Here is a 24,637-nt window from a genome sequence, read left to right on the forward strand (position 1 = left end):
GGTTTGTTTGCTGTAATGTTGATGTGTTGGTTTTTCGTCCCGACGCCAAACAAGAGGAGTACCGAGTAGGACTCCAAAAGGGCTATGATTCGTGGAGATAGGGAACGCAAGTCGTGCAATGGGGATGAAGATCTGAGCATTTTATCATTTCAAATCTTTTTTTATATATCGTCCGCAATTTAGCGAAGGCACTGTGGCGTTAAGACTCTTGATGGGTAGTAGAAAGTGTTGTTGGACGTTAGGACACGGCTTGGGGCGTTGCACGAGCCTTCGTGGCGTTGGAGACCCTCTGACGTTAGGACATATTTTTCTGATCTGTTTTCAATGTTTGGAAAGTACAGGCACGCAACTCCGTATTGGATTGCAGCCTCTTGGCTTGGAATCTCCTCGAGCGGTCATTGGAGTTGATAGTAGAACAAAGAACTCTTATTTCATACGCACCTTATCGAATTTTACTTCTCTGTCATTCACTGAGACTGATACCGTATATACCGGTATCTACGAGTGGACGAGAGATGCCTCTCTTCTTTGACACGTGATCAGCCGTGCCACGCGACAGGATCCAAGCAAAACCCCCAGAAAGTCGTGGCGTCTGAAGCCGAGGCTCTTATCTTAAGCCGAATGTCACGAGCATTTGAAACAACGTAGTTCTCGTGCGATTCATTGTTACTTCCTTCCTCGCCACAGTCCTTTTTGTTTAAGTACTTATTTCGCAGACAGTCAGATGCCACATTTCCTCTAATTGACATACCGCCCTCACACCTCATCAACATCATGGCTTCAATTGCAAAGGTGCTGCGACCTGTGGTCCAAAGGGCTGCCTCGACCGCCCGCCCCTCCGTCAGACCTGCGCGAGTAAGCAGGATATATCAACAGTATGTTCATTCTCATTACTTGCCGCCACTCAAGCCCCAGTCTAACAATACCTCCAGTTCCAGACCTCTATCTGCAACCACACCCCGCCGGGAGGCAGTCGACATCACCGAAATCCCTCCCACGCCCATTACACACCTCTCCGAGATTGAGGCCGCTATGGCCGACTCGGTGTCCAAGTTTGCCAACGACGTGATCGTGCCCAAGGTCCGGGAGATGGACGAGAAAGAGTCCATGGACCCGGCAGTCGTGGAGCAGCTCTTCGAGCAAGGCCTCATGGGTGTCGAGATTCCCGAGGAGTACGGAGGCGCTGGCATGAACTTTACGGCGGCAATTGTCGGTATTGAGGAGCTGGCACGGGTCGACCCCAGCGTGAGCGTGTTGGTAGACGTGCACAACACCCTGGTCAACACGGCAGTGTTGAAGTGGGGGAGCGCGGAGCTGAAGAAGAGGTGGTTGCCGAAGCTGGCTACGAATACGGTCGGGTCGTTTTGTCTTTCGGAGCCGATCTCGGGATCCGATGCGTTTGCGCTGACGACGAAGGCAACGAGGACGGAGTCGGGGTACAAGATCTCGGGGAGCAAGATGTGGATTACAAACTCGATGGAGGCTGACTTCTTCATTGTATTTGCGAATTTGGATCAGAGCAAAGGGTATAAAGGCATCACAGCCTTCATTGTCGAGAAAGACATGAAGGGCTTCTCCATTGCGAAGAAGGAAAAGAAACTTGGTATCAAAGCTAGCAGCACGTGTGTATTGAACTTTGACGATGTCGAGGTACCATCAGGAAACCTGCTGGGCAACGAAGGTGATGGCTACAAATACGCTATTGGACTTCTCAACGAAGGCCGCATCGGCATTGCGGCCCAGATGACTGGTCTTGCGCTGGGTGCCTTTGAGAACGCTGTGAAGTAAGTATAACATCAGATTATGAACCCCACGGTCGCCCGCTAATGAGTCCTAGGTACGTCTGGAACGACCGCAAGCAATTCGGCCAATTGGTTGGCGATTTTCAAGGCATGCAACATCAGATCGCGCAAGCGTATACTGAAATCGCCGCCGCGAGAGCGCTGGTATACAACGCTGCCCGCAAGAAGGAGGCAGGCCAGCCCTTCACCCAGGACGCTGCGATGGCCAAATTGTACTCGTCACAGGTCGCGCAGAGGGTCAGCGGACAGGCTATCGAATGGATGGGCGGCATGGGGTTCGTGAGGGAGGGGATTGCAGAGAAGATGTGGAGGGACAGTAAGATTGGAGCTATCTATGAGGGAACGAGCAATATCCAGCTGCAGACGATTGCGAAGATGTTGAAGACGCAGTACACGAGCTAGAGCGGGAGAATGTTTAGCAAGACAGGTGGGGCCAGAATAAAGCTATGTTCTAGAGAATTGGGCTCTTTCGTTTTTTATTATTCTTTTCGTTTCCTGAATCAGCTACTCTTTCAGGTCCCTACTATGCAGGACGATGGCAGGACTTATGCAGGATTTTAGCGGGGTCGCTCCAGGGCCTGTCGGCCTTGGTGGCGGGATGTGCCTAAATGAGATGAGGAAAAGGTGGTTCAGGCCGGTTCAAAGGGAATAGAATAGAAAAAGAAATAGAAAAATGAACGGAACCAAGGAGATGAAGCTTGTCAGGAGAATTAGAAACGTCAAGTGCAGTAAGCCATTCAATTCAAAGAATAGGCCAAAATGGTGGGCCATCTTGCGATTAGAGTTCTGGCAGAGATGGCAGCTGTACCAATATCCATCACATCCTGATGATCTAATATAATGTTGAGCTAAATCTATCTAATATAATGTTGAGCTAAATGTGGATCCTGGCTAAGACCGTAAACTGTTAAAAATGCGGTCACCTGACCTGCGGCCGTGACGTTGATTGGGTGCATCCATTTGAGCTAGGGCCATCGAGGAACATGAAAAACTTGACTAAGCGCTTACTAATAGAAAGGAGATCTTGCGAGTATAACGGGCTAGATTTGCGTTTCTGCGATTGAAATCGACTTTTTTTAATCGACTTTTTTTAAAACTTATTATTATAAACTATTTTCTTTTGAAAAATAGCTAACTAAAAAAAAAAAAAAAAAAAAAAAAAAAAAAAAAAACGTCGAAGACCAGCTTATTGCATCGCTTTAAGAAGAGCTATTGCTACAAATTAAATGCTTGAAAGATACTTAAGTAATTGCATCGGGCTGAAAGGGGCTGTAACTAGCTGCACCGAGCTGGAAAGAGCTATTGCTATAAGTTGAATGCTCGAAAAGTAGCTGGTTGCATCGCGCGGAAAAAGGCTATTTTATAAAAAAAAGACTATATAAATATTCAAAAGATAGCTAGCTGCATCACGCTAAAAGAAGCTATTATTATAGATTATATAGCTACGAATATTACACCGCGAAGTCCGGAAAACTTACTTCGGAGCTTGCGAAGGGCCGTAAGTTTTAGCTTGCGGCCGGGCTAAAGCGTCATATTTTCTTTACATCTTTTTAAATAGTATTTCTTATAGAAAATCGATGCGGAAGGCAGCCTCGCACCACGACCGGGCGAAGCAAGGTCTCCTCTGGCCCCGGAGCTTGCGGAGGGCAGCCAGAGGCAAGACCTTGTAGATAAGTAAACAACAAGTATATCTCACTTTTCATACACAGTCAAGGAGGTACATAGAGAGGACCATCGTCGCTCGGACTTGTCCTCTTCCTTTTCTACCTGGATCAGGTCATATCCTATCACATCACGAAAACGATCTCACGTGTGGTGGTAGGTGCAGTGCGTACCTAAATTGTTTCTCAACGGCAACACGAGCATGGTGTTCTCTCTGCGCTCATTCGATCAATCTACTTCCAAAAGATCGTGTGTCGCTCGCGCAGTCTAATACAATAAATATCTCGTATGTAGCGCACTCCCTCCGCTCCCTTCCTCCGCCAAGCTCCGACTCTAAGTACAAATCCCATTCGTTTAGGTACATTAGGTATTCCAACCCAACCCAACCCCACGTCCAGCAGCTCAACCTTAAAAAAACAAAGCCCCTCACCTCGCTTCGTCTCGCCTCGCCTCCTCCTCTAGAGACCCAGAGTACAGAGACCAGAGATCGGTCACAAACACCAAATTTCTCTTATCCTTTCTCTGCGGCGTGTGAGAAATCGCGCCGCCTATCCGCCATCATGAATAACGACGACGATGCTCTCTCCTCCGTCTTCAAGAAGATCGAGCGCGAGAAGGCTCTCATCACCGCAGCAAACCAGATGCGGCAGCAGACCCAGAACGAGCAGGTCAGATCGCGCCTCGACACCCAGATGCGCGAAGGCCGCCGCAACATCCAGTACCTAGAGGAGCGCATGGAGGAGCTGCAGATGCGCAGGATGGGCCAGGGCGTGGAGGGCATGAACTTGGGTGGTCCTGCTGGCGGACAAGGCAGACCACTGAGCGCAGGCTTTCGCAGCGACAGAGAGGGCCCACCTGCTCTGCCACCGAAGGATGCCAGAGGAGGGTACGTCGAGCAGAGCTCTGATCGAGGGGACTATGGTGGCAAGCAGGAGTACAGCCAGGCTGGTGGCCATGGAGACATGATGCCGCCTCGACACCCGTATGCCCCGCCTGCACCTGGAACCGGCATCCCAAAATCACGCCCGAATTTCACGAAGCTTGGTAGGTCCTGTCACCGTTCGTAGACTCGGAATGGTGCTAATCATGCCTTGTAGATCTCATCAAGTACGACACGCCTTACCTCGGTCCCCGTATCCAGCTCATGCTGTCGCAACTGGAGTTCAAGCTTAATGTCGAGAAGCAATACCTCAAGGGTATTGAGAAGATGGTCCAGTTATACCAGATGGAGGGAGACAGAAAGAGTAAAGCAGATGCTGCTGGCCGACGGGTTGAGAGTACTCAGAAGATCCAATTGCTCAAGCAGGCACTGAAGAGATATGAAGATCTACATATTGATATGGAGAGTACCGCAGATGCGCCAGATGGTCCGTCACATTTTCACCTAATATTTATACAACATGGACTAACCAGAAATTCTAGATGACAGCATTAATACCCCGAATATGCGGAAACCGCTTACTGGACAGCTTTCGATCCGGATACAAGCTGTAAAGGATGTTGACCATGCAGTGACCGGCCGCTTTACTCGTGGGCCCGAAACATTTGTTGCTATCAAGGTCGAAGATAACGTTGTAGCTCGCACGAAGATTTCCAGGATCGATAGATGGGATGCTGAATACCACAATGTTAACGTTGACAAGGCCAATGAAATCGAGCTGACTGTCTATGACAAGCCTGGGGATCACCCTCTGCCAATCGGACTTCTCTGGGTCCGGATCTCTGATATTGTCGAGGAGATGCGAAAAAAAAGGATCGAGGCTGAGATCAGTAGCTCTGGTTGGGTTTCTGCTGACCGTATGGCCAGCGGCGCCGCGCCTGGGGCACCTCCTCCACAATCAAATATGAACCCCTCGACGCCTCAGTTCGGACAAACACCTGGAACTGCGGGAGCTGGGCTAGGACTTACACCCAGTGGCGGACTACAAGGTGCTGGTGTTATTCCCCCTCAACCAATTGATGCTTGGTTCGCTTTGGAGCCCAGTGGAGCTGTTCACTTGACCATCAGCTTCACAAAGCAGACCAAGGACCGTCGGCCATTTGATGTCGGTCTCAACCGTAAAGGTGCTATTCGTCAGCGCAAGGAGGAGGTACATGAGATGTACGGTCATAAGTTCATCTTGCAGCAATTCTACAACATTATGCGATGCGCACTGTGTGGAGAATTCCTTAAATATTCTGCTGGTATGCAGTGCGAGGACTGCAAATATACTTGCCACACCAAGTGCTACACAAGTGTTGTAACGAAGTGTATCAGCAAGTCGAATGCAGAGACCGATCCGGACGAGGAGAAGATCAATCACCGCATCCCCCATCGCTTCGAGAAGTTTGCGAACATGAGTGCAAACTGGTGTTGCCACTGTGGTTATATTCTGCCTTTTGGTAAGAAGAACTGCAGAAAATGCACCGGTAAGCCCCCCCCCCCCCCCCCCCCCCCCCCACCCAATCTCGGGCTTTAGGCGAGACACTGACAATGTACAGAATGCAGTCTCACTTGTCATGCCGGCTGCGTACACTTGGTTCCTGACTTTTGTGGCATGTCAATGTCGGTTGCTAATGTAATTCTTGACGGTATCCGAAATCAAAAGCGTCGCCAGACAGCTCAGACACCGATGACGGGACGTACCTTACGTCAAGGCAGTAATAAGCCCGTCGCAGGAGTAGAACCAACAACCCCATCTGATCCTCGGAACTCTTATGGCCAGCAAGACTCGTCTCACCACCCTCGCACCCAATCCTATGGAGGCCAATCTTCATCGTCCTCCATTGAAGCGACTGAAGCTGCCAAGGCAATGTACGCTCAAGGGCCAACCTCTCCCGTAGCACAACGACCGCCAGGACCGGACCGAACCTCATCTTCCTCTGCCGCGGCGGCTGCTATCGCAGCGATGGCGGGACCAAAGAGCCCTACACAGCAGAGAGATCCTTACCAGCGATCTTCTGCAGACTATGCAGGCCGCCAGAGTGGCTCTAGTTCTCAAGGCTACGCTAATCGTCTCGACTCGCATCCCGAGGATGGAGGTTATGGATCCACGCCGAAGCCACAAGCTGCGCACCCAAGTTACAACCCCGCCGCGTATGCCGGTTATGCAGCCCCACAGGCCTCGCAACAGCAAATGCAATCCCTTCAGTCACCAACTGCTACGATGTATAGTCACCAAGCTCAAGCACCTGCTCCAGAGCCAGTACCGCCTGCGACAGCTGTTATTCCCAGAAAATCAGCTCCTCCCGCAAGCGAATCCGGAACTGGCCGCCGTATCGGTCTGGATCACTTCAACTTCTTGGCAGTGCTTGGTAAGGGTAACTTCGGTAAGGTCATGCTTGCGGAGACCAAGGCTTCGAAGCAGCTGTACGCTATCAAAGTGCTAAAAAAGGAGTTTATCATTGAGAATGATGAAGTCGAGAGCACTAGGTCGGAGAAGAGAGTTTTCCTGATCGCTAACAAAGAGCGCCATCCTTTCCTGCTTACTCTCCACGCATGCTTTCAGACCGAGACAAGAGTCTATTTCGTCATGGAGTACATCAGTGGTGGTGATCTCATGTTGCACATTCAGCGTGGCCAGTTTGGAACGAAGCGGGCCCAGTAAGTTACTCCTCGGGTTCCTCTCGGCTCTATACTAATCCATATAGATTTTACGCTGCTGAGGTTTGCTTGGCACTGAAGTACTTCCACGAGAACGGTGTCATCTATCGTGATCTGAAGTTGGACAATATCATGTTGACACTGGATGGTCATATCAAGATTGCCGATTATGGTCTGTGCAAGGAAGACATGTGGTATGGATCAACGACTAGCACGTTCTGTGGTACTCCTGAATTCATGGCTCCTGAGGTATGCCTCTTCTCCCTCGCTCTTTCTTTCCCTTTCTAACCAGTTTAGATCTTGTTAGATAAGAAATACGGCCGCGCTGTCGACTGGTGGGCATTTGGCGTGCTCATATACCAAATGCTGCTTCAACAATCACCGTTCCGTGGAGAAGACGAAGACGAAATCTACGACGCCATTCTAGCCGACGAGCCCTTATACCCCATCCACATGCCTCGTGACTCTGTCTCGATTCTCCAAAAGCTGCTCACCCGCGAACCCGATCAGCGCCTTGGAAGTGGACCAACCGATGCCCAGGAAATCATGAGTCAGCCCTTCTTCCGCAATATCAACTGGGATGATGTGTATCACAAGCGTATCCAGCCACCTTTCCAACCGCAGATTACTAGCGCAACGGATACGAGCAATTTTGACTCGGAGTTCACCAGTGTTACCCCTGTTCTGACGCCTGTGCAATCTGGTCAGTCCCAAATCTTGCCGGTACTTAAGGTCGAGATTGCTAATAGTGGGTGTAGTTCTTTCACAAGCTATGCAAGAGGAGTTCCGTGGCTTCTCGTACTCTGCCGATTTTATTTGAGCGGCTCGCATCTGCACACCAATTGATAAATGATTTAGCGTACCGAATTCCACTCTTTGGCCGTCCTGTTGTTTGTTTTTTCTCCGCTTGGTTGGAGAGTCAAAACGCACGCATATGCCTGTCGCATAGGAGGGGCCTGGAGTTTTGTCGGTTTCTCACGTCGCGACTTGTAGAATACCTATCAAGATGTTAAGATGGGATCAGCGATAAGTGATGAGGCGGGTATGGGAGGGGAAATGAGAGGTGGTTATAAAGGGGAAGGGGAATTGAAATGAATGAATGGCGCGTTGGGGGCACACACACACGCTCACACACACTTTATGGCCTTGACAACAGCCAGAGGTCATGGATTTTTTGCTCATTCGCCTGTCATAGACGGACAGACGGGCACTTCACTCTCCATGGCAGGGAGGAACGGATGGGTGGATGGATGGGAGATAGCGATATCAAGGCGATGGCGATGGCGATGGGGAATTGGCGATGGGATTAGGGGCGGGGTGGTCGTTTGTTTGGTCAATTGTTTTGCACTAGCTAGTTAGCTAGCTGCGTGCGACCTCTTAATTACCTAGTCACTTGATACTCTATCACTCAGGTTGTGCTCTAATGTTGTTGATTTCTCGCTTAGGCGTAACCCTTAGTGCGCGATGTGAGTGAGTACGGTAGGGGTCTTTTCCTAGGTGAGACGTAAACTCGGGTGAATCTTATCTGTCTCCAATCCGCATCTCCATCTGCACTCAAACTCAAGTCTCAGCAACTTCAACCGGGGGTCTCCAGTACTCCGAAGCAAGGAAAGAAAGCAGATCGCCTTTCGTGAGTAGGTAGGTTCTTGTCATGGTCATCATCAGGCTGATCAGCTACGCCTTTCTTCGTTACATCCCTTCAGAACACATCCCTCATTGCGTCCACCAGGCAAGCCTCTGTCTGCAACTCCGTTTATCAAATTCAGCCTCCTCAACGCACACAAAGCATATAACAGCACCTAGTAACTCCGGCCGAACATACACCACTTCTCGGCGAAAGCCTCGCATTCGGGGTTCAGGCACTTCGTCTCGCCCTTGACGATGCCCTCGGGCTGCTCGAAGGGAATACACAGGCTCTTCATGCCCATGCTGGGGACCTTCAACTCCTGGGGACCATCGGCCTCCTCGGGCTTGCCGGTCGTCAACTCCTTCACCTTGTCCTCGCACTTCTCGGCCAGGCAGTGCGGGATCAGAACTACGTTCTTGGCGTCCAAGGCTGGGACGACCTCCTCCCACTTGCTGATCACTAGGCGGTGCTCACGGAACGAGGCTTCGGCTTTGGAGTACATCTCCTTCTGGATGGTCTCGAGGAGGGCGGGGATCTCGGTCGCGAGGTTGGCGATGGAGATGGTGCCTTTCTCGCTGGTGTCGCGACGGGCAAAGGTTACTACTGATTTGGCGGCGTCCTTGGGGCCGTACTCGAGGCGCAAGGGTACACCCTTGAGCTCCCAGTCGTTGAATTTCCAGGCCGGGGTATAGGAGTCGCGGACATCGTAATCAGAGCGCACGCCGGCCTTCTTGAGGGTATCTTTGAGCTCCTGCAGCTGGTCGTAGTGCTTGGCTTTGTCTTCGGGGGTGGTCGACTTATTGATACCGACGGGAATAATGATCACTTGGAGCCTGGCGATGCGAGGCGGGAGCACGAGACCTTTGTCGTCGCCGTGGATCATGACCATGACTCCGATGACACGCGTGGAGAGACCCCAGGAGTTTTGCCAGACATGGATATGTTTAGGCTTGGCGTCACCGACCTTGGGAGCGGGGTCCTCGACGGTGATGTCGAACATCTTTGAGAAGTTTTGGCCGAGGCAGTGGGAGGTTCCACCTTGGATACCACGGCCGTTGGATGGGATGTAGCCTTCGACGGTGGTGGTATAGTATCCTCCTGCGAACTTCTCCTTCTCTGTCTTGCGGCCTCGTACAACAGGGACAGCCAGCAATTCCTCGTAGACTCCGGCATACAACTCCAAAATCTGTAGGACTTCCTCGCCGGCCAACTCCTCAGTCAGGTGTGCGGTGTGACCCTCTTGCCATAAGAACTCTCTGGCGCGCAAGAAAGGGGTTGTTTGCTTGGCCTCCCATCTAACGACACTGTTCCATTGGTTGAGACGGAGGGGCAGATCGCGGTGACTACGAATCCACTTTGAGTAGTAGGGATACATAACAGCTTCGGAGGTAGGACGGACGGCTACAGGGACCTCGAGGTCTTTGTCTCCACTATCGACTGTCAGTACAAAATCGCGATAGTGGAGGAGTAGACGTACGCCTTGGTGACCCAAGCAAGCTCGGGCGCGAAGCCCTCGACATGATCCTTCTCCTTGTCGAGCGACGTCTTGGACAGGAACATGGGGAAACTGGCCTCCTCGACATCCATGGCCTCGATGCGCTCCTGGAACCACTTGCGGATGACGTTCCAGATGAACATGGACGCGGGCCGCAGGATGAAGAAACCCGAGATCTCCGAGTAGTACTCGATCATTTCAGCTTTGAGAACAACCTCTGTGTACCAAGCCGAAAAATTGTCAACCTTGCGCACTGTGAGGCCGTCCGCGTTTTCGTTGCCCTTTTTTCCCCCTACGACTGGGAGAGCCGCCTTCGCGGCCTTCGCGGCTTTCTCGGCGGCCATCTTTGCCTGCTTTTCGGCCTTCTTGATTGAGCTCTTACTCGGCTCTTCCGGAATTGCGGAGTCAGCCATTGTTGGAGAGTTCGTGGGATTGGTGTTGTTGTTGTTGCTTTGCGGCGTTGGAGGGGTTGAGTTGAGTCAAGTCGGGACTTTTTGGACCCCTCCTCACCCGCCTTGGATTGTGGGGAAGGACTAGCTACAAGCGAACCACCGTCCACCGTAGTCAATCTTGCCTGAGGCCTAAGGCACGGGGCTAACTTTTCGAATCAATCAAGCTCGGGCCTTGGCAAATTGTGACAGACGCGAGATTTTCTAAAGAACCCAGTCGAGACGCGGCGCGGGATTGTAATTGCTGTACCAGATCACCACACCACACCACAGCACCATACAACACAACACAAAATGGGGTCCCTCTTCGAACAGCCTCGTAATGCTGGAACTCTGTTTCTGGGTGGAAGCAAGATCAGCGGATCGGATATCAGAGACCAGAATGGTACGGCTCCTTCAGACTTGGGCCAGAAGGCAAGCTAATACTCGCAGTTCTTGCTACCCAGGCTATCGCAAATGTTGTCAAGAGCTCCTTTGGCCCCAGCGGTCTCGACAAGATGATGGTGGACGATATCGGTGTGAGCTGAGCTTGTCTTCAAAGCCAAGTCAACAAGCTAACAGCATCTCAGGATGTTACAGTTACAAACGATGGAGCTACCATTCTCAGCTTACTGGACGTCGAGCACCCCGCGGGAAAGATTCTAGTCGATTTGGCACAACAGCAAGATAAGGAGGTTGGCGACGGAACGACGTCTGTGGTCATAATCGCCGCAGAGCTACTCCGCAGAGCCAACGAACTCATGAAGAACCGCATACACCCTACCACGATTATCACAGGCTACCGCTTAGCCCTTCGCGAAGCTGTGAAATATATGCACGAGAACATCAGCGTCAAGGTCGACCAACTGGGCCGCGAATCGTTGATCAGCATTGCCAAAACCTCCATGTCCAGCAAGATCATTGGATCAGATTCCGATTTCTTTGCCAACATGGTTGTGGATGCTATGCAAGCAGTTAAATCGACCAACAATAGACAAGAGGTTAAATACCCAGTAAAGGCAGTCAATATTCTTAAGGCACACGGAAAGGGTGCTTTAGAGTCTATGCTGGTCAAGGGATATGCCATCAACTGCACTGTTGCTTCGCAAGCAATGAAGACAAGAATCACCGATGCCAAGATTGCAGTTCTTGATATGAACCTGCAGAAGGAGCGAATGAAGTTGGGAGTTCACATCACAATCGACGATCCTCAACAACTGGAGGAGATCCGAAAGCGCGAGGCAGGAATCGTCATGGACCGCGTGGAAATGATCTTAAAGTCGGGAGCTAATGTTATTTTCACAACCAAGGGTATCGACGACTTGTGCCTGAAGCTGTTCATCGAGAAAGGCGCTATGGGTGTACGAAGATGCAAGAAGGAGGACTTACGGAGAATAGCCAAGGCCACTGGTGCCACACTCATCAGTTCCTTGTCAGATCTCAACGGCGATGAGAAATTTGAAGCTTCGTCTCTGGGTCACGCCGAGGAGGTTACTCAAGTACGGATCTCGGATGATGAGTGCATTCTCGTCAAGGGCACCAAAGTCCACACCTCCGCATCCATCATTCTCCGAGGATCGAACGACTACCAACTTGACGAGATGGAGAGATCTGTCCACGACTCCCTGTGCGCCGTCAAGCGAACCCTCGAAAGTGGTAGCATTGTTCCCGGCGGTGGAGCCGTCGAGACCGCCTTGCACATCTACCTCGAGGAATTCGCCGGCACCGTCGGATCCAGAGAACAACTCGCCATTGGCGAATTCGCACAAGCCCTCCTCGTAATTCCAAAAACCCTTGCCGTAAATGCCGCCAAGGACTCCTCCGAACTTGTTGCCCAACTCCGCTCCCGCCACGCCCTGTCCCAGCGAATCCAAGAGGGAGACGCAAACGAGGACGAGAAGACCATCGCCAAAAAGAAGAACTACAAGAACTACGGCTTGGACCTGACGAAGGGGAAGGTCGTGGATGAGATCAAGGCGGGTGTATTGGAGCCGAGCATGAGCAAGATCCGGCAGCTGAAGAGTGCGGTGGAAGCGTGCATCTCGATCATGCGTATTGATACTTTGATCAAGCTAGATAGACCAGAAGCTGGAGGTGATGATGATGGACATGGTCACTGATGAACACTTCAGCAAGATGAGCGGGTGCTGTAATATAATGAGACTATATTTTGTCGAGGCTTGACGAAAGATGCCTTGACAAACCACCTTCAAGTCTCCGAGCCACCCCTTTTTTTGGGCATGTCTGCTATGATGATGATCTGGACCAGGAGTAGTTGAATGAATGAAAACGCTATAAGCAACTCTAGACGGTATGTGCACGATCGAGTGTTTCTCGGTTGTGTTCATACGGTCTAAACTAGATTCGCTTACTAGCTGGTAGATAGGTAGGTAGGTTAGAAACGTAGGAGCAGAACTTGGATCAGCAGCCAATCGATTATAAATTATCGAGGATAGATAAGATGTAACATGCAACACCAAAGGACCAAATACCAGATGCCTAGGTGGATTTTCAAAGTAGGGATGCCGGATATATCAGTTTCAGTATTGCGACCTGTGATGTGTGATCTGGACTTGGATTCGGATTCGGATCGATCGCTGGCCTCCTTCCTTGCCGTACAAAAATGATGAGCAACTTTTCTTTCTTCGGTTCCTCTCCGAGAGAAGGTAGCTAGGTGGCTGGTGTGTATGTAGATGGTTCTCTTTCCGATACGAGATGTGATGCGACGAGTGATGTGGACTTCGACGATTTGGAATTGGAATTTCGGTTTGGAGTATCCAGTGGTTCTGGGGAAGAAAAAAAAAAGGCCTTCGACAGGAAGCTTTCTGTCGCCCCCTTGATCTTCTCTTTCTTTTAGCTGCTGTATGTACGGGCCTGGAATGTAATTCGTTTTTCTGCTAGGTATGGATGTGACATTGAGCCTTGGACAGATAACAAATCCTGCCCATGCTTGTACACCGCGAACGCAAAGGCAATGCCTCTCTAAGTAGATAGGATGGTATCCTCGCAAGCCCCTGGTGTCAGTCAACAGCAAGCAGCGCCGTCAGTGAATTCAGTACGACTTGGCGCTTTGCTTGCTTGGTTTGTAGAGTAGCCGAGCTAGATAATTCATTTATCCTCACTCATCACTACTCAGCAAGCGAGCCGCTTTCTGCTTTCTGAAGACTCTTATTTAGTTACGGTATGCATACTACCTAGAAGTAGCCTATCCTTCACAGATTTTTTTTTTCCTGTTCTTTCGGTGCTTCGCTTCGGCCATGTATACCTATCTAATGACGCGGAATCAGATCATAAATCAGAAAGAACCCCACAGTAAGAAAACCGCGACATACCTAGGTACCTGCGAGGTAGGTACGAAAATGCCTCTGAAGAAGAATCTCTGTCATACCGGAGCCAGGAGCTAGTGCCGTGTTGTATTGTGCCAGACTGCCGTAGCAAAGCCTCTAGCTTTCTTTTCGGTGCAGCTGAGGAGAAACCGAAGTTGAATCTGGACACATTTAGCGCCAATCTTCACCATCTCCTGCAGAAGACGGTTAAGGTACTTACAATAGCCTTCGAAACACTATACTGATGACGATAAGAGTAGTTGAGTCTGTGGTCTACGTAGAAGGGCGAGGGCCGGCTACCACTGGAAATTGTCGACTTTTGGCTTCTCTCATGGCTTCCCGCGGGTGGATAGAGCCTGATTGTTGCTCTAATTTCTGCTCCTTCTCTTTTTATGCGGGTGTGAAGTATGTCGCTAAAAAATAGGACTTCTGAATCTCGTCTGATGACGGAAAGTAACAGCGCACGAAAAGCTGGAGCTGAAAGGTTGAGACTACTTGATAGCTGCTGTTAATAAAAGCTTCCTGGAGCATTGTAAATACTTTGCGCTGTACCTCCCGTCCTTGGGCACTGGCTTGTAATGCAGGCGTCCAAGGTAACAGCAACTCCAGAAGTGCTTCACTCACGAGCATTCGAGTACTCAATGTACGAATATTTTAAACTTTTCTTCAGTGATCTTTTGTACAACGGAATCGTCCCCTCTACTGAGCCGCGAGTTCCACCACCAGCCCCATCGTCTACCTCCCCGTCTAGCATACCAGAACTCCATTATACAGACCTCTTAACCAATAACGAGCGACGTTTCTTCGGCAAAGTCGTACTCTGGGATCTCAAGATTGAGAGGCGCCGGCCCTCTGCGAATACGTCCGGAAATATCGTAGTGGGATCCGTGGCAAGGGCAGAACCATCCTCCGTAATCACCGGCCTCGCCGATGGGTACACATCCCAAGTGTGTGCAGACACCTTCCATTCCTGTTAGCCTGGCTCGTCCAAACTTTGAATGGAGATCTGCGGGCGGTGATACATACCAACCATAACCAACCATTCGGGCTTCTTAACGCGGTCTTCGTCCTTCTGGGGATCCCGCAACGACTCTACCTTGACGTTCTCAGCATCTTTGATCTCATCTGCAGTTCTGTGGCGAATGAAAACGGGCTTTCCACGCCATTTAACAATAACCTGTTCTCATCAGCGCCCATACCCTCATGATCTGAGTCATGAAACCTACGTTCTTGCCTTCAGGAATGGCAGCAAGGTCGACCTCGACCTTGGCCATAGCCAAAACATCCGCAGAAGCAGACATGTTGACCAGAAAATCTGCACCACACCAGCCATCAGCCTCGTATTCCACTCAACCCACTTCCTACAAATAATATCCGTCCGAGTCCTTTCTAAGTATACCAGCCGAGTCTGCCTCCGGACAAAACGTACCTTGCACGGTAGCCTTCGCGCCAGCCGCCGTCAGGGCCCCCATGGTGCCGACCATGAAGTACTGGATCAGCAGGTTTGGATTCGAGCCCGATTTACTCCTGTAGTTGCTGAAGTCGGGGATCTTGCTGCTAGCATTGCCTCCCTGACCCTTGAACGGCGAGTCGAAGCTGCTTGTTCCTTGGGCCTTTGCGGCAGAGATGGACAGGGCGCGGGTGGCGAGGGGGGTGCTACGTGGGAGGGAACGCATCAGCGTACGCGAAGTATGGGCGAGAGAGGCCATCGTGTTGTGTGCGTGGCGGTGGAGGGATGAGGTAGCGGGATAGGATGGTTGACGGATTGAGGTTTTGGGAATGGGATTGACGGATCGCGGCTAGAGCTTTGATTATGATTATGATGGGGAGGGATGTGATTGGCCGAGTGAGAAAGCTTGAGCCCGGAATAACTTAAACCTCTTCGGCAAAGACAACACGACAAGGCTTTTTCGAGCTCATGATGCACTCTAACGTGCGATACTGTTTATCTTGTCTGTAAGAATGTGCATTTGCTCTCAAAGTTCAATGTTGATATTCGCTGTATTCAAAGTCCTCCTCTCCTCTTCTCTCCTCTCCTCTCTATAAGCCCAACACCCCAACTGGAAAGCTTTGGGCACAGCCGGAACGAGAAAGTGTATTTATTAAATGTCATATGTGACTTTTTGTTTTCTTTCTTTTTTTCTTTTTTTTCTTTATCTATCTATGATCATTCGATTGCACCTGTCCCTCCGCGATTTGTCTTTAGATGATCATTTCCGTCATTATAATTGAGCTTTCCATAAATTAGGATTAGGAATGCTACTGTCACCAGCGGCAAAATGATTCCTTATCTCCTATTGTCCTTGCGATATACATCGATAGGTTTCATAGCCATGAGTTTGCATGACATTGGCTTCAGTCTACCTATGTGGTCAGGACCTTCTTCCATAATGCAATAGTGCACAATGTACTGTGATGTATTCTGAGACTAGACAGGCCATGATTGCTTTCTTTACAAAGCACATGAGCTCTCCCAAGAGCAGGAAAAGTCTTCGTACTCTGAAGAATTCGGGCAGTAATTCACCCCCGTAGCTCCCCCTACCGGTATATGACACCTTACGATACTAGCACTATCCGTACCGAGCCGGTTTCTCTGTGAGTCCGTCGAGTACCTCCGTTGGCAATGCATCCTGATGTATAAACCAGCGAATCACAGATCATAGTCACGAATCCCAATGCATTGCTGCGTGGATCACAGCAATTTGTGACATCGATTGTATGGATCCGAAGTATGGAGCATGGCTTCATCTAGGTAGTAGTCCGGTACTGACAGTCTGACGGGACGATAGTTCCAAAAAAAGACGATATCAATAGGACCACAACAAATTCCAACGATCCCTCGAAGACAAGTTGGAGGATTTTTTTTTAGAAAAACCCGTTTACATACTCTTGCACAATGCCATGCCAGCAAGTCGAAAGAGGGTGGGTAACAGTTGCTTGGTGTCTCACAGCAGTAGAGAGGAAGTGGTTGCGCATCATCACTCTGATGTAGAGTGTTGACTTTGGAGCCCAGGAGAACCAAGATGACTTAGCGAGAACTCTGAAATGGCCACTCCAAGGTACCACTACAACTTGTACCGGACTTGAGAATCGGGGTTTTACTGCAAATGAATAGGTATTACTGGAGCTCCTGAACCCAAACCTGGATTTTCAAAAAGATCGGGGTCAAGGGGTGACATCAATGAGGCCCGATTACTCATGACGTATGCGGCCTGGCCCCCGCCAACGGTAGCGTCAACACACGACCTTAGGTACTGTTGCCAACTCCAGAAAAGATCCCCTTCATTTCTCTTTGCAACAACCACAATTTCCAACACATTCAATCACTTCGAAGAGCCATCTGAAAATGAGCGGAATATCCAACGTCGGTCAAGCTTCGGTCTACGAGGACGGAGACCAGAAGAACGTCCCCAAGTCCCAGATCGAGCAGGAGAAAAAGGACAACAGATTCCACGAAGGAAAGGAGAATAGCCACAAGGCCCTCGACTCCAGTGAGTTATCTACAGCGAGGCCCAATAGTTGGACCAGAGGCTAATTTGGTGTTACCAGAGGACGAGAGATCTATTGCCAATAAGCTCGCCCGCGAGGAGAAGGTTGGTCAGCCCAGCCCCAGAGATCGATGGCACCGGAAAAAGCAAGTGGACGGAGATGCTAACGACATGCAGCGCCAGGCTGAAGAGGAAGAGGAGTCTGAGGAGACCAAGGCATTGAAGAAGGACCCCACACTGCCCGTAAGTGTCTCTACGCATCTCGTCCTTGCCTTAGATCTTCACGGGCATATCTTCTAGTCGGGATCAGCTCCAGTCTAGACTATATGCTTGCGTCCTGAGCACTACTTATCACAGGATACTTAAAACTGATCTTGATATAGGCCAAGATGCACGGCAACGAGCCTAGCAAAGGTGCAAAGATCGACGCACAAATCCAAAAGGAAGAGGAAGAGGAGCTGAAGAGAAAGGGCAAGGCTTAAAGAGGGCAGAGTAGGAGCTAGCCACATGTACTTGGGGCAGTGATGAACTAGGAAGTGCTAGAAAAACATCCATCTTGCCGCAATTGCCAGGGTGTATCAGGCTTGATCGCTTTATTGACAGACAAAAGGAAATCTCATCCTGTGTTTCGAAGTAATATATTAGTTTAAAGCAATAGCAGGTTACCAGGCAGCGCACTTACTATCAAAGCTTGATGTACTCTGCTGGTAATCCAATTCTGTAAAGGTAAACAGGATAGGCGTGACCTACGGAATACCCACGAGCGCAATCCTGGTCACCGTAGCAGGGCCGGGGGACGAGGCTCCGAAGTACGACATCGGAATCCCATTATTTCTCGTTGACAATCATCAACACCAGAATGCTAGAAATCTTCTCCACCAGATTCACCTGTTACTAGTGATATTCCTGGCTAGTCCTGCAGCTTGAGGAGAAACCACAATGGCTTAAGCTGTCCCTCTCCACCCTCCATGACTTCGCCCAGATGATCCCCGAAGCTTCGCAACCATGGGACAAGGCTTCTCACTCACGACGCTCAACGCGGGTTCTGCGGGCATCGATGTCCCAGAGCTTTCAGATCTCACATACGAAAAGTCTATGGGAAATGCGCGGTTTATGAAGAGCATACGGGCCCGGCACCAAGATGGAGTCGTTTTGGTCAAGGCAGTAGTCAAACCATATGCCATGCCGCTGGAGAAATATAAGCGCAGTATCATCCGTCAGTATAGTGAATCCAAAACTAAACCAAGGTGTACTAATATTGCTCTACAGAGGAAAGAAAAGCTCTGGCAGATGTGCCTAATGCGCTCGCCTACCAGCGAATCGTGGAGACTGAGACGAACGGATTTCTCGTTCGGCAATATCTGTACAGCTCCTTATACGATCGCATGAGCACTCGACCTTTCCTGGAGGATATTGAGAAGAAGTGGCTTGCTTTTCAGCTGTTATGCGGGGTACGAGACTGCCATGCTCGAGATATATTCCATGGAGACATCAAGACGGAGAATATATTGGTCACCTCTTGGAACTGGCTATACTTGTCAGACTTCTCGTCTTCTTTCAAGCCTACAACTCTGCCAGAGGATAACCCGGCCGACTTTTCATACTTCTTCGATAACGCTGGAAGACGGACTTGTTACCTGGCTCCCGAAAGGTTTCTAGCAGCTGGAGAGAATCCAGATCCAAAATCACAGATTTCGTGGGCGATGGATGTGTTCAGTGCTGGATGTGTAATCGCTGAGTTATTCCTGGAAGTTCCGATATTCAACCTGAGCCAGCTGTACAAATACAAGAGAGGGGAATACAATCCAGTCTCAACCAACCTCGATCGGATAGCAGACAAGGATGTACGAGAAATGATTGCCCATATGATACAGCTTGATCCAAAATCCAGATATTCAGCGGAACGTTATCTTGATTTTTGGAGGAAGAAGGTCTTTCCGGATTACTTCTACAGCTTCCTGCACCAATATATGGGGTTGATAACGGACCCTTCCTCGGGGAGAACGCCAATATCAGGAGCTTCGGCCAACCTTGGAGAGGCGGATGACCGGATAGACCGTATTTATTATGACTTTGACAAGATCTCATACTTCCTGGGATACGAAAATGAAAAAAGAGTGGTCGAGAAACCATCATACACCGCTAGTCGGCTGAAACTTTTGCCGGTACATTTGAACATTCCGAACAATGAGCACCAATCGTCCATTGTTCATGTGAGGCCAACAGATGACGGTACCTTGATATTCCTGGCTTTAGTCGTATCATCGCTTCGAAACACTGCTCGAGCTACAGCCAAGATTAGGGCCTGCGATATTCTGTTAGCATTCTCCGAGCGCTTAACCGACGAAGCGAAGCTCGACAGAGTGTTACCTTACCTAGTCGCTTTGCTCAATGACAAAGTTGATATCGTCAAAGTCTCAGCGATACGAACTCTCACTCAACTTATGGCCCTGGTTACGGTGGTGTCTCCCGTCAACGCGCATGTATTTCCGGAATACATCCTGCCGCGAATGCAGGCCTTTCTTCCTGGCTCGCCTTCGGATCCTGGGCCCTTGGTTCGACAAACGTATGCAGCATGTCTAGGCAGCCTTGCAACATCTGCTTCACGGTTTCTTGATATGGTTGCGACACTAAGAGCCGATGGTGCTCTTCCCACAGCGGACTCGGAGACAGAAGACAGCAATACCGCCAAGGCACAAATTCAAGGATTGTTTGACAATTCTCGAGCAGAGCTTATTTTGATATTCGAGACTCACACTAAGGCCTTGATCACAGATGGCGATTCTGCTGTGAGGCGCGCCTTCCTTGGGTCTGTCCCCGAATTGTGCATGTTCTTTGGAACAGCGGACTCAAACGATATCATTTTGAGTCATTTGAACACCTACCTCAATGACCGAAATTGGGTGCTCAAATGTGCCTTCTTCGAAACCGTCGTTGGAGTTGCAACTTTTTTGGGTGGTACTAGTCTGGAGGAGTTCATTCTACCGTTGATGGTCCAGGCACTGACAGACCCTGAAGAGTTTGTTATTGCGAGCGTTCTTCGCTCGCTTGCCAGCATGGCCGAACTAGGTCTCTTCCAACGATTTAAAACATGGGAACTTGTCGATATCGTGGGAAGATTCACAATGCATCCCAACATCTGGATACGCGAGGCCGCCGCATTGTTCCTGTCATCCGCTACCATTTTTCTATCGGTTGCGGATACTCAGTGCATCATGTATCCTCTTATCAGACCGTTCTTGAAATCTTTCATAAACGACTTTGCAGAACTGAATCTTCTTGACAACCTCAAAAAGCCCTTGTCCCGTCCGATCCTGGATCTCTCAATTACCTGGGCGATGAAAGTTGATCGAGGGATCTTCTGGAAACCTGTGCATCAACTAAGAACATTCTCTTTCGACTCGAATAGCTTTGGCCTGACGACAGCCCTGGGCAAGGACTTCGGACACCAGGCTTTGCTGAAGGTGCCGATGAATGAAGAAGATGAGCAATGGCTAGCGAAATTGAGAAACATGGGTCTTGGTCACGACGATGATGCCAAATTACTATACTTAAGGGAGTATATCTGGCGCCTAGCACTTTCCAGGGCACGAGAAATAACACCGCACCCGGCATATCTTAACGATGTTATCAATCTTCGCAACATTGGGATCACGCCTCAGACGGTCATGTTTGAAGAGTCGCCGCATCTGGACGAGTCTTTGAGACGACTAAATAGCGGTGCTGAGGGGAGTGACCGAGTGCCACATACTATTGCCGATGCATTACTTGACGCTTCGATGACGATTGGTAATGACGACGCCATTTCCCGGCGACGACGTTCTGCGTACAACAACCATAAAGCTCGTCTCAACAGTCAGGTTGGTACGGTGTCTGCAAATGGGCGTGGTGCTCGCTCTCCTGTTTCTCCATCCACTACACCCACGTCTCCCAAAGACATAGAGCCGATATCTTTAGATGCGACTCGCCATCGGAAATCTCTTCAAGGACAAAGTGCTCGAGGAAGCGACGATGAGAGTTTGGTGCCTGAGACAGGTTCAAGTGTCAATTCTAGAGAAACTAACCTTGCAATTCGTCACAAGTCTAGTGCCATTACTTTGTTGAATCGCAAGGATACTACGAAGTCATTTGCTGAAACGGGTACGACATCCACGAATGCTTTCGGGAAAGTTGAAGGGTTTTCTCACCATCGTAGCGAGTCATCCGCCCTTGCGCTGGCTAAAGAGAGAGTTAAGCTTGACCCGGACCGACATCGTTTCAGAGGATCCCATACGTATGCAGGAAATGATCCAAGTATACTCAAAATGCTAGATGCGATATATATTGATAACTACCCGAATGATATCGCGGAATTTGGACCAATGATTGCCACCTCGAGCAGAAGAAAGAACATTAACAAGAGCTCCACTCAAGCAAACGATAGACCTTGGAAGCCGGAAGGAAACTTGGTAGCCACATTTGCGGAACACACAGGTCCGATACATCACATCGCCGTCGCTCCTGATCACTTATTCTTCCTCACTGGTGGTGATGATGGCTGTGTGAAAGTCTGGGACACTGGAAGACTGGAACGCAATATCACACATCGGTCCAGGCAAACACACAAGCATGCTGATGACGCTCAGATTACAGCCCTGTGCTTCGTCGAGAATACGCACTCTTTCGTTAGCTGCGGTAGTGATGGTAGCATAAATGTGGCAAGAGTCGAGTGCGTTCAGGCCAGTGGGACAGTGAGATATAGCAAGCTTCGAGTGCTGCGTGACTATCAATTGCCTAAAGGCGAATTGGCAGTCTGGGCCGATCATTTCAAGATAGAAACACACTCCACCCTGATAGTTGCCACCAATCGTTCGCGGGTAATTGCTATTGATCTCCGTAACATGGAGGTTCTGTACACGTTGGACAATCCGGTTCATCACGGTACACCTACTTGCTTCGTAGTCGACAAACGACGGCAGTGGTTGCTCTTGGGTACATCCCACGGAGTTCTTGATCTCTGGGATCTCCGATTCAAGGTGCGACTAAGAGCGTGGGGTATACCTGGAGCCACCTCTATCTATCGCATGTCTATGCATCCTACGAAAGGCCGTGGCAGGTGGGTCTGCGTTGCAGGTGGCAGTGGAAATGGCGAGATGACCGTGTGGGATGTCGAGAAAGTGCAATGTAGAGAAGTTTATCGTGCAGGTGGTGGCAGAGATAGCCCTGAAGGATATGAGCCATGGCCTGTCGACGAAGATCGTCCGGAGGGCATGCTCGGTCGATTCGCAACTGCGCTCGAGCCGAGCGGATCCAGCAATTCTGATCGAGGCATGCGAGCGATGGTGGTCGGGACTGACTCCTTTGATGACAATCGGGAGGTCAAGTACGGATTCGTCATCACCGGAGGGTCTGATAAGAAGATTCGTTTCTGGGATGTGTCTCGTGTGGAGAATTCCATGGTTGTCAGTGGGCTTGACGCCGAAGAGCTAAAACCATCGTTCACCTCGACGCATCCGACTGCTTCTCTGACGCTCAACACGGAAAGGATTCCGAGACCTGGGCCAACGGCACCAAACGCTGGAGCAGGCGGGCGGAACTCGAGCTCGACCAAGATCGTCAGCGGGCGACCGCCTCGGTCAACGGTAATATCACTTCAGCAACAACAGCTGCTGAAATCTCACTTGGACTCGATTCTCAACATTGCATTGTTAGAGTTGCCTTATGGCATGGTGGTTTCGGTGGATCGGTCCGGCGTTGTATTTGTCTTCCAATGAGACAAGCACTTGGGAGGCGTTTAGGGCAGGAGCATTTGGCAGGCGTTTGTTAGATCCGCATAGCCATATGACCCACTATACACTATGCTAATGTCTTTATACATATTAAGGCAATTAATGATTAATATTTGATGCCCTGCTCTTACTAGGCTTACCGTGAACAAATGTAAACAAATTCCCAAGCTAATTGAGGCTAGCGCGGTTTCCATCTCGCTAAGTAAATTTTGACCTTTGGACGGGAGAGCCTCTCAGCCTTGTCCTAACCCACGGCCACAACACCATTCCTCCAGCACAACTCTCCCAAGCTGGACTGTTTGTTACCTGTTCTCGATCCACGAATTTTACGAATTAGCAGGTAAATCGCGAAAATGCGTCTAACAGCAGACCTGATCCACAACTCCCTCTCCTACCTCAACCCACTCAAGGAGCGCGAGCTTGATCTCCGAGGTGCGTACCCTGAAAAGAACACGATACTACACTTTGATTAGAGGCGAGCTGAGTTGATATCGAACCTTTTGTACTTCTGCAGGCCATAAAATTCCCGCCATTGAGAATCTGGGTGTCGCTGGCGTAAGTTTCCGCCAACCTGTCTCCTCTCCTCCTACTGCATTGTCAAGCCGTCCTCTCACGCCCAGAGCATTGCGGTTGCTATTGGATGCTGACTACAGAGCAAATTTATAGCCTCACGATGCCATCGACTTCACCGACAACGACATCCAGGTCCTAGGCAACTTCCCCCTCTCGGCGCGACTCCACACCCTGTTGCTGGCGCGCAACAGGATTGCAGCCATACAGCCCACGCTCGCGAACTCGTTGCCGAATCTCACGACCCTGGTGCTGACGGCGAACAACTTTACTGAGCTGGCGGATTTGGATATGCTCGCTACGTTTAGGCAGTTGGCGCACTTGGTGCTGTTGGAGAATCCAGTTACGAGGAAGGAGGTGCGCTCTTTCTTCCTTTACTCTGGATCTGGTTCTGGGGTTGAGAGATTGATGGGATTGAAAGAGAAGAGGCTGATTGGACTGAGAGTAGCATTATCGGTACTGGGTTATCTGGAGGTGTCCGAGTGTCCGGTTCTTGGACTATAAGAAGGTCAAGGATATAGAGCGCGAGAAGGCGAAGGAGCTATTTGGTTCTTCTTCCGCGCCGTCCGCGCTAGCTTCTAAGGTGCGCATCACTCCCCTTTTCCGGCATACACGGGGAGATTGCTAATAAATGGCAGATCATGACCGTCAAATCCAAGGTCTTCGACATTCCCTCAGCAAACGGCACGGCCGCACCCTCGTCAACCAAAAACTACCGCGTCAAGTTGACAGATAAGGAGCGCAAGAAGGTCGAGGAGCTGATTCGGAACGCGAAGAGTCTGCAGGATATTATTCGCTTGGAGCAGGAGCTGAATGAGGGACGGGTACCGGCTGCTGCGCAAGCGGCCGATGAGATGGAGGAGTGAAGACAGAGGGCACGGAGTGGGA

At 50.1% G+C, this 24,637-nt stretch overlaps 8 protein-coding genes across 8 annotated transcripts; 6 read left to right on the forward strand and 2 right to left on the reverse strand.

Annotated features, from left to right (window-relative positions):
- Positions 1-774: 774 nt before the first annotated feature.
- Positions 775-2,204, forward strand: L3040_004943 (uncharacterized protein; the record flags this gene model as incomplete). The annotated part of the gene is made up of 3 exons (XM_007288661.1): positions 775-875; positions 933-1,784; positions 1,838-2,204. The coding sequence occupies 3 exons, from the start codon at positions 775-777 to the stop codon at positions 2,202-2,204; spliced, it is 1,320 nt and encodes a 439-aa protein (XP_007288723.1).
- Positions 2,205-4,024: 1,820 nt separating this feature from the next.
- On the forward strand, positions 4,025-7,867 carry L3040_004944 (uncharacterized protein; the record flags this gene model as incomplete). The annotated part of the gene is made up of 7 exons (XM_066156384.1): positions 4,025-4,508; positions 4,562-4,831; positions 4,887-5,873; positions 5,946-7,047; positions 7,095-7,296; positions 7,345-7,750; positions 7,806-7,867. The coding sequence occupies 7 exons, from the start codon at positions 4,025-4,027 to the stop codon at positions 7,865-7,867; spliced, it is 3,513 nt and encodes a 1,170-aa protein (XP_066011796.1).
- A 979-nt stretch (positions 7,868-8,846) lies between these two features.
- On the reverse strand, positions 8,847-10,582 carry L3040_004945 (uncharacterized protein; the record flags this gene model as incomplete). Its single annotated transcript, XM_007288663.2, has 2 exons — positions 8,847-10,104; positions 10,152-10,582. 2 exons carry the CDS (start codon positions 10,580-10,582, stop codon positions 8,847-8,849), a joined length of 1,689 nt encoding a protein of 562 aa, XP_007288725.2.
- Positions 10,583-10,912: 330 nt separating this feature from the next.
- Positions 10,913-12,717, forward strand: L3040_004946 (uncharacterized protein; the record flags this gene model as incomplete). Its single annotated transcript, XM_007288664.1, has 3 exons — positions 10,913-11,003; positions 11,051-11,136; positions 11,188-12,717. The coding sequence occupies 3 exons, from the start codon at positions 10,913-10,915 to the stop codon at positions 12,715-12,717; spliced, it is 1,707 nt and encodes a 568-aa protein (XP_007288726.1).
- A 1,985-nt stretch (positions 12,718-14,702) lies between these two features.
- On the reverse strand, positions 14,703-15,632 carry L3040_004947 (uncharacterized protein; the record flags this gene model as incomplete). Its single annotated transcript, XM_007288665.1, has 4 exons — positions 14,703-14,884; positions 14,950-15,100; positions 15,150-15,238; positions 15,353-15,632. The coding sequence occupies 4 exons, from the start codon at positions 15,630-15,632 to the stop codon at positions 14,703-14,705; spliced, it is 702 nt and encodes a 233-aa protein (XP_007288727.1).
- Positions 15,633-17,269: 1,637 nt separating this feature from the next.
- Positions 17,270-17,893, forward strand: L3040_004948 (uncharacterized protein; the record flags this gene model as incomplete). The annotated part of the gene is made up of 4 exons (XM_066156385.1): positions 17,270-17,414; positions 17,473-17,516; positions 17,589-17,654; positions 17,795-17,893. The coding sequence occupies 4 exons, from the start codon at positions 17,270-17,272 to the stop codon at positions 17,891-17,893; spliced, it is 354 nt and encodes a 117-aa protein (XP_066011797.1).
- A 523-nt stretch (positions 17,894-18,416) lies between these two features.
- Positions 18,417-23,164, forward strand: L3040_004949 (uncharacterized protein; the record flags this gene model as incomplete). The annotated part of the gene is made up of 2 exons (XM_007288667.1): positions 18,417-18,627; positions 18,681-23,164. The coding sequence occupies 2 exons, from the start codon at positions 18,417-18,419 to the stop codon at positions 23,162-23,164; spliced, it is 4,695 nt and encodes a 1,564-aa protein (XP_007288729.1).
- A 368-nt stretch (positions 23,165-23,532) lies between these two features.
- L3040_004950 (uncharacterized protein) lies at positions 23,533-24,615 on the forward strand (the record flags this gene model as incomplete). The annotated part of the gene is made up of 5 exons (XM_007288668.1): positions 23,533-23,611; positions 23,694-23,734; positions 23,846-24,106; positions 24,198-24,332; positions 24,388-24,615. 5 exons carry the CDS (start codon positions 23,533-23,535, stop codon positions 24,613-24,615), a joined length of 744 nt encoding a protein of 247 aa, XP_007288730.1.
- Between the last annotated feature and the right edge of the window lie 22 nt (positions 24,616-24,637).

This window comes from Drepanopeziza brunnea, assembly GCF_022702325.1.
Source record: "Drepanopeziza brunnea f. sp. 'multigermtubi' strain 214-2 chromosome Unknown ctg7, whole genome shotgun sequence".
Taxonomy (NCBI): Eukaryota; Fungi; Ascomycota; class Leotiomycetes; order Helotiales; family Drepanopezizaceae; genus Drepanopeziza; species Drepanopeziza brunnea.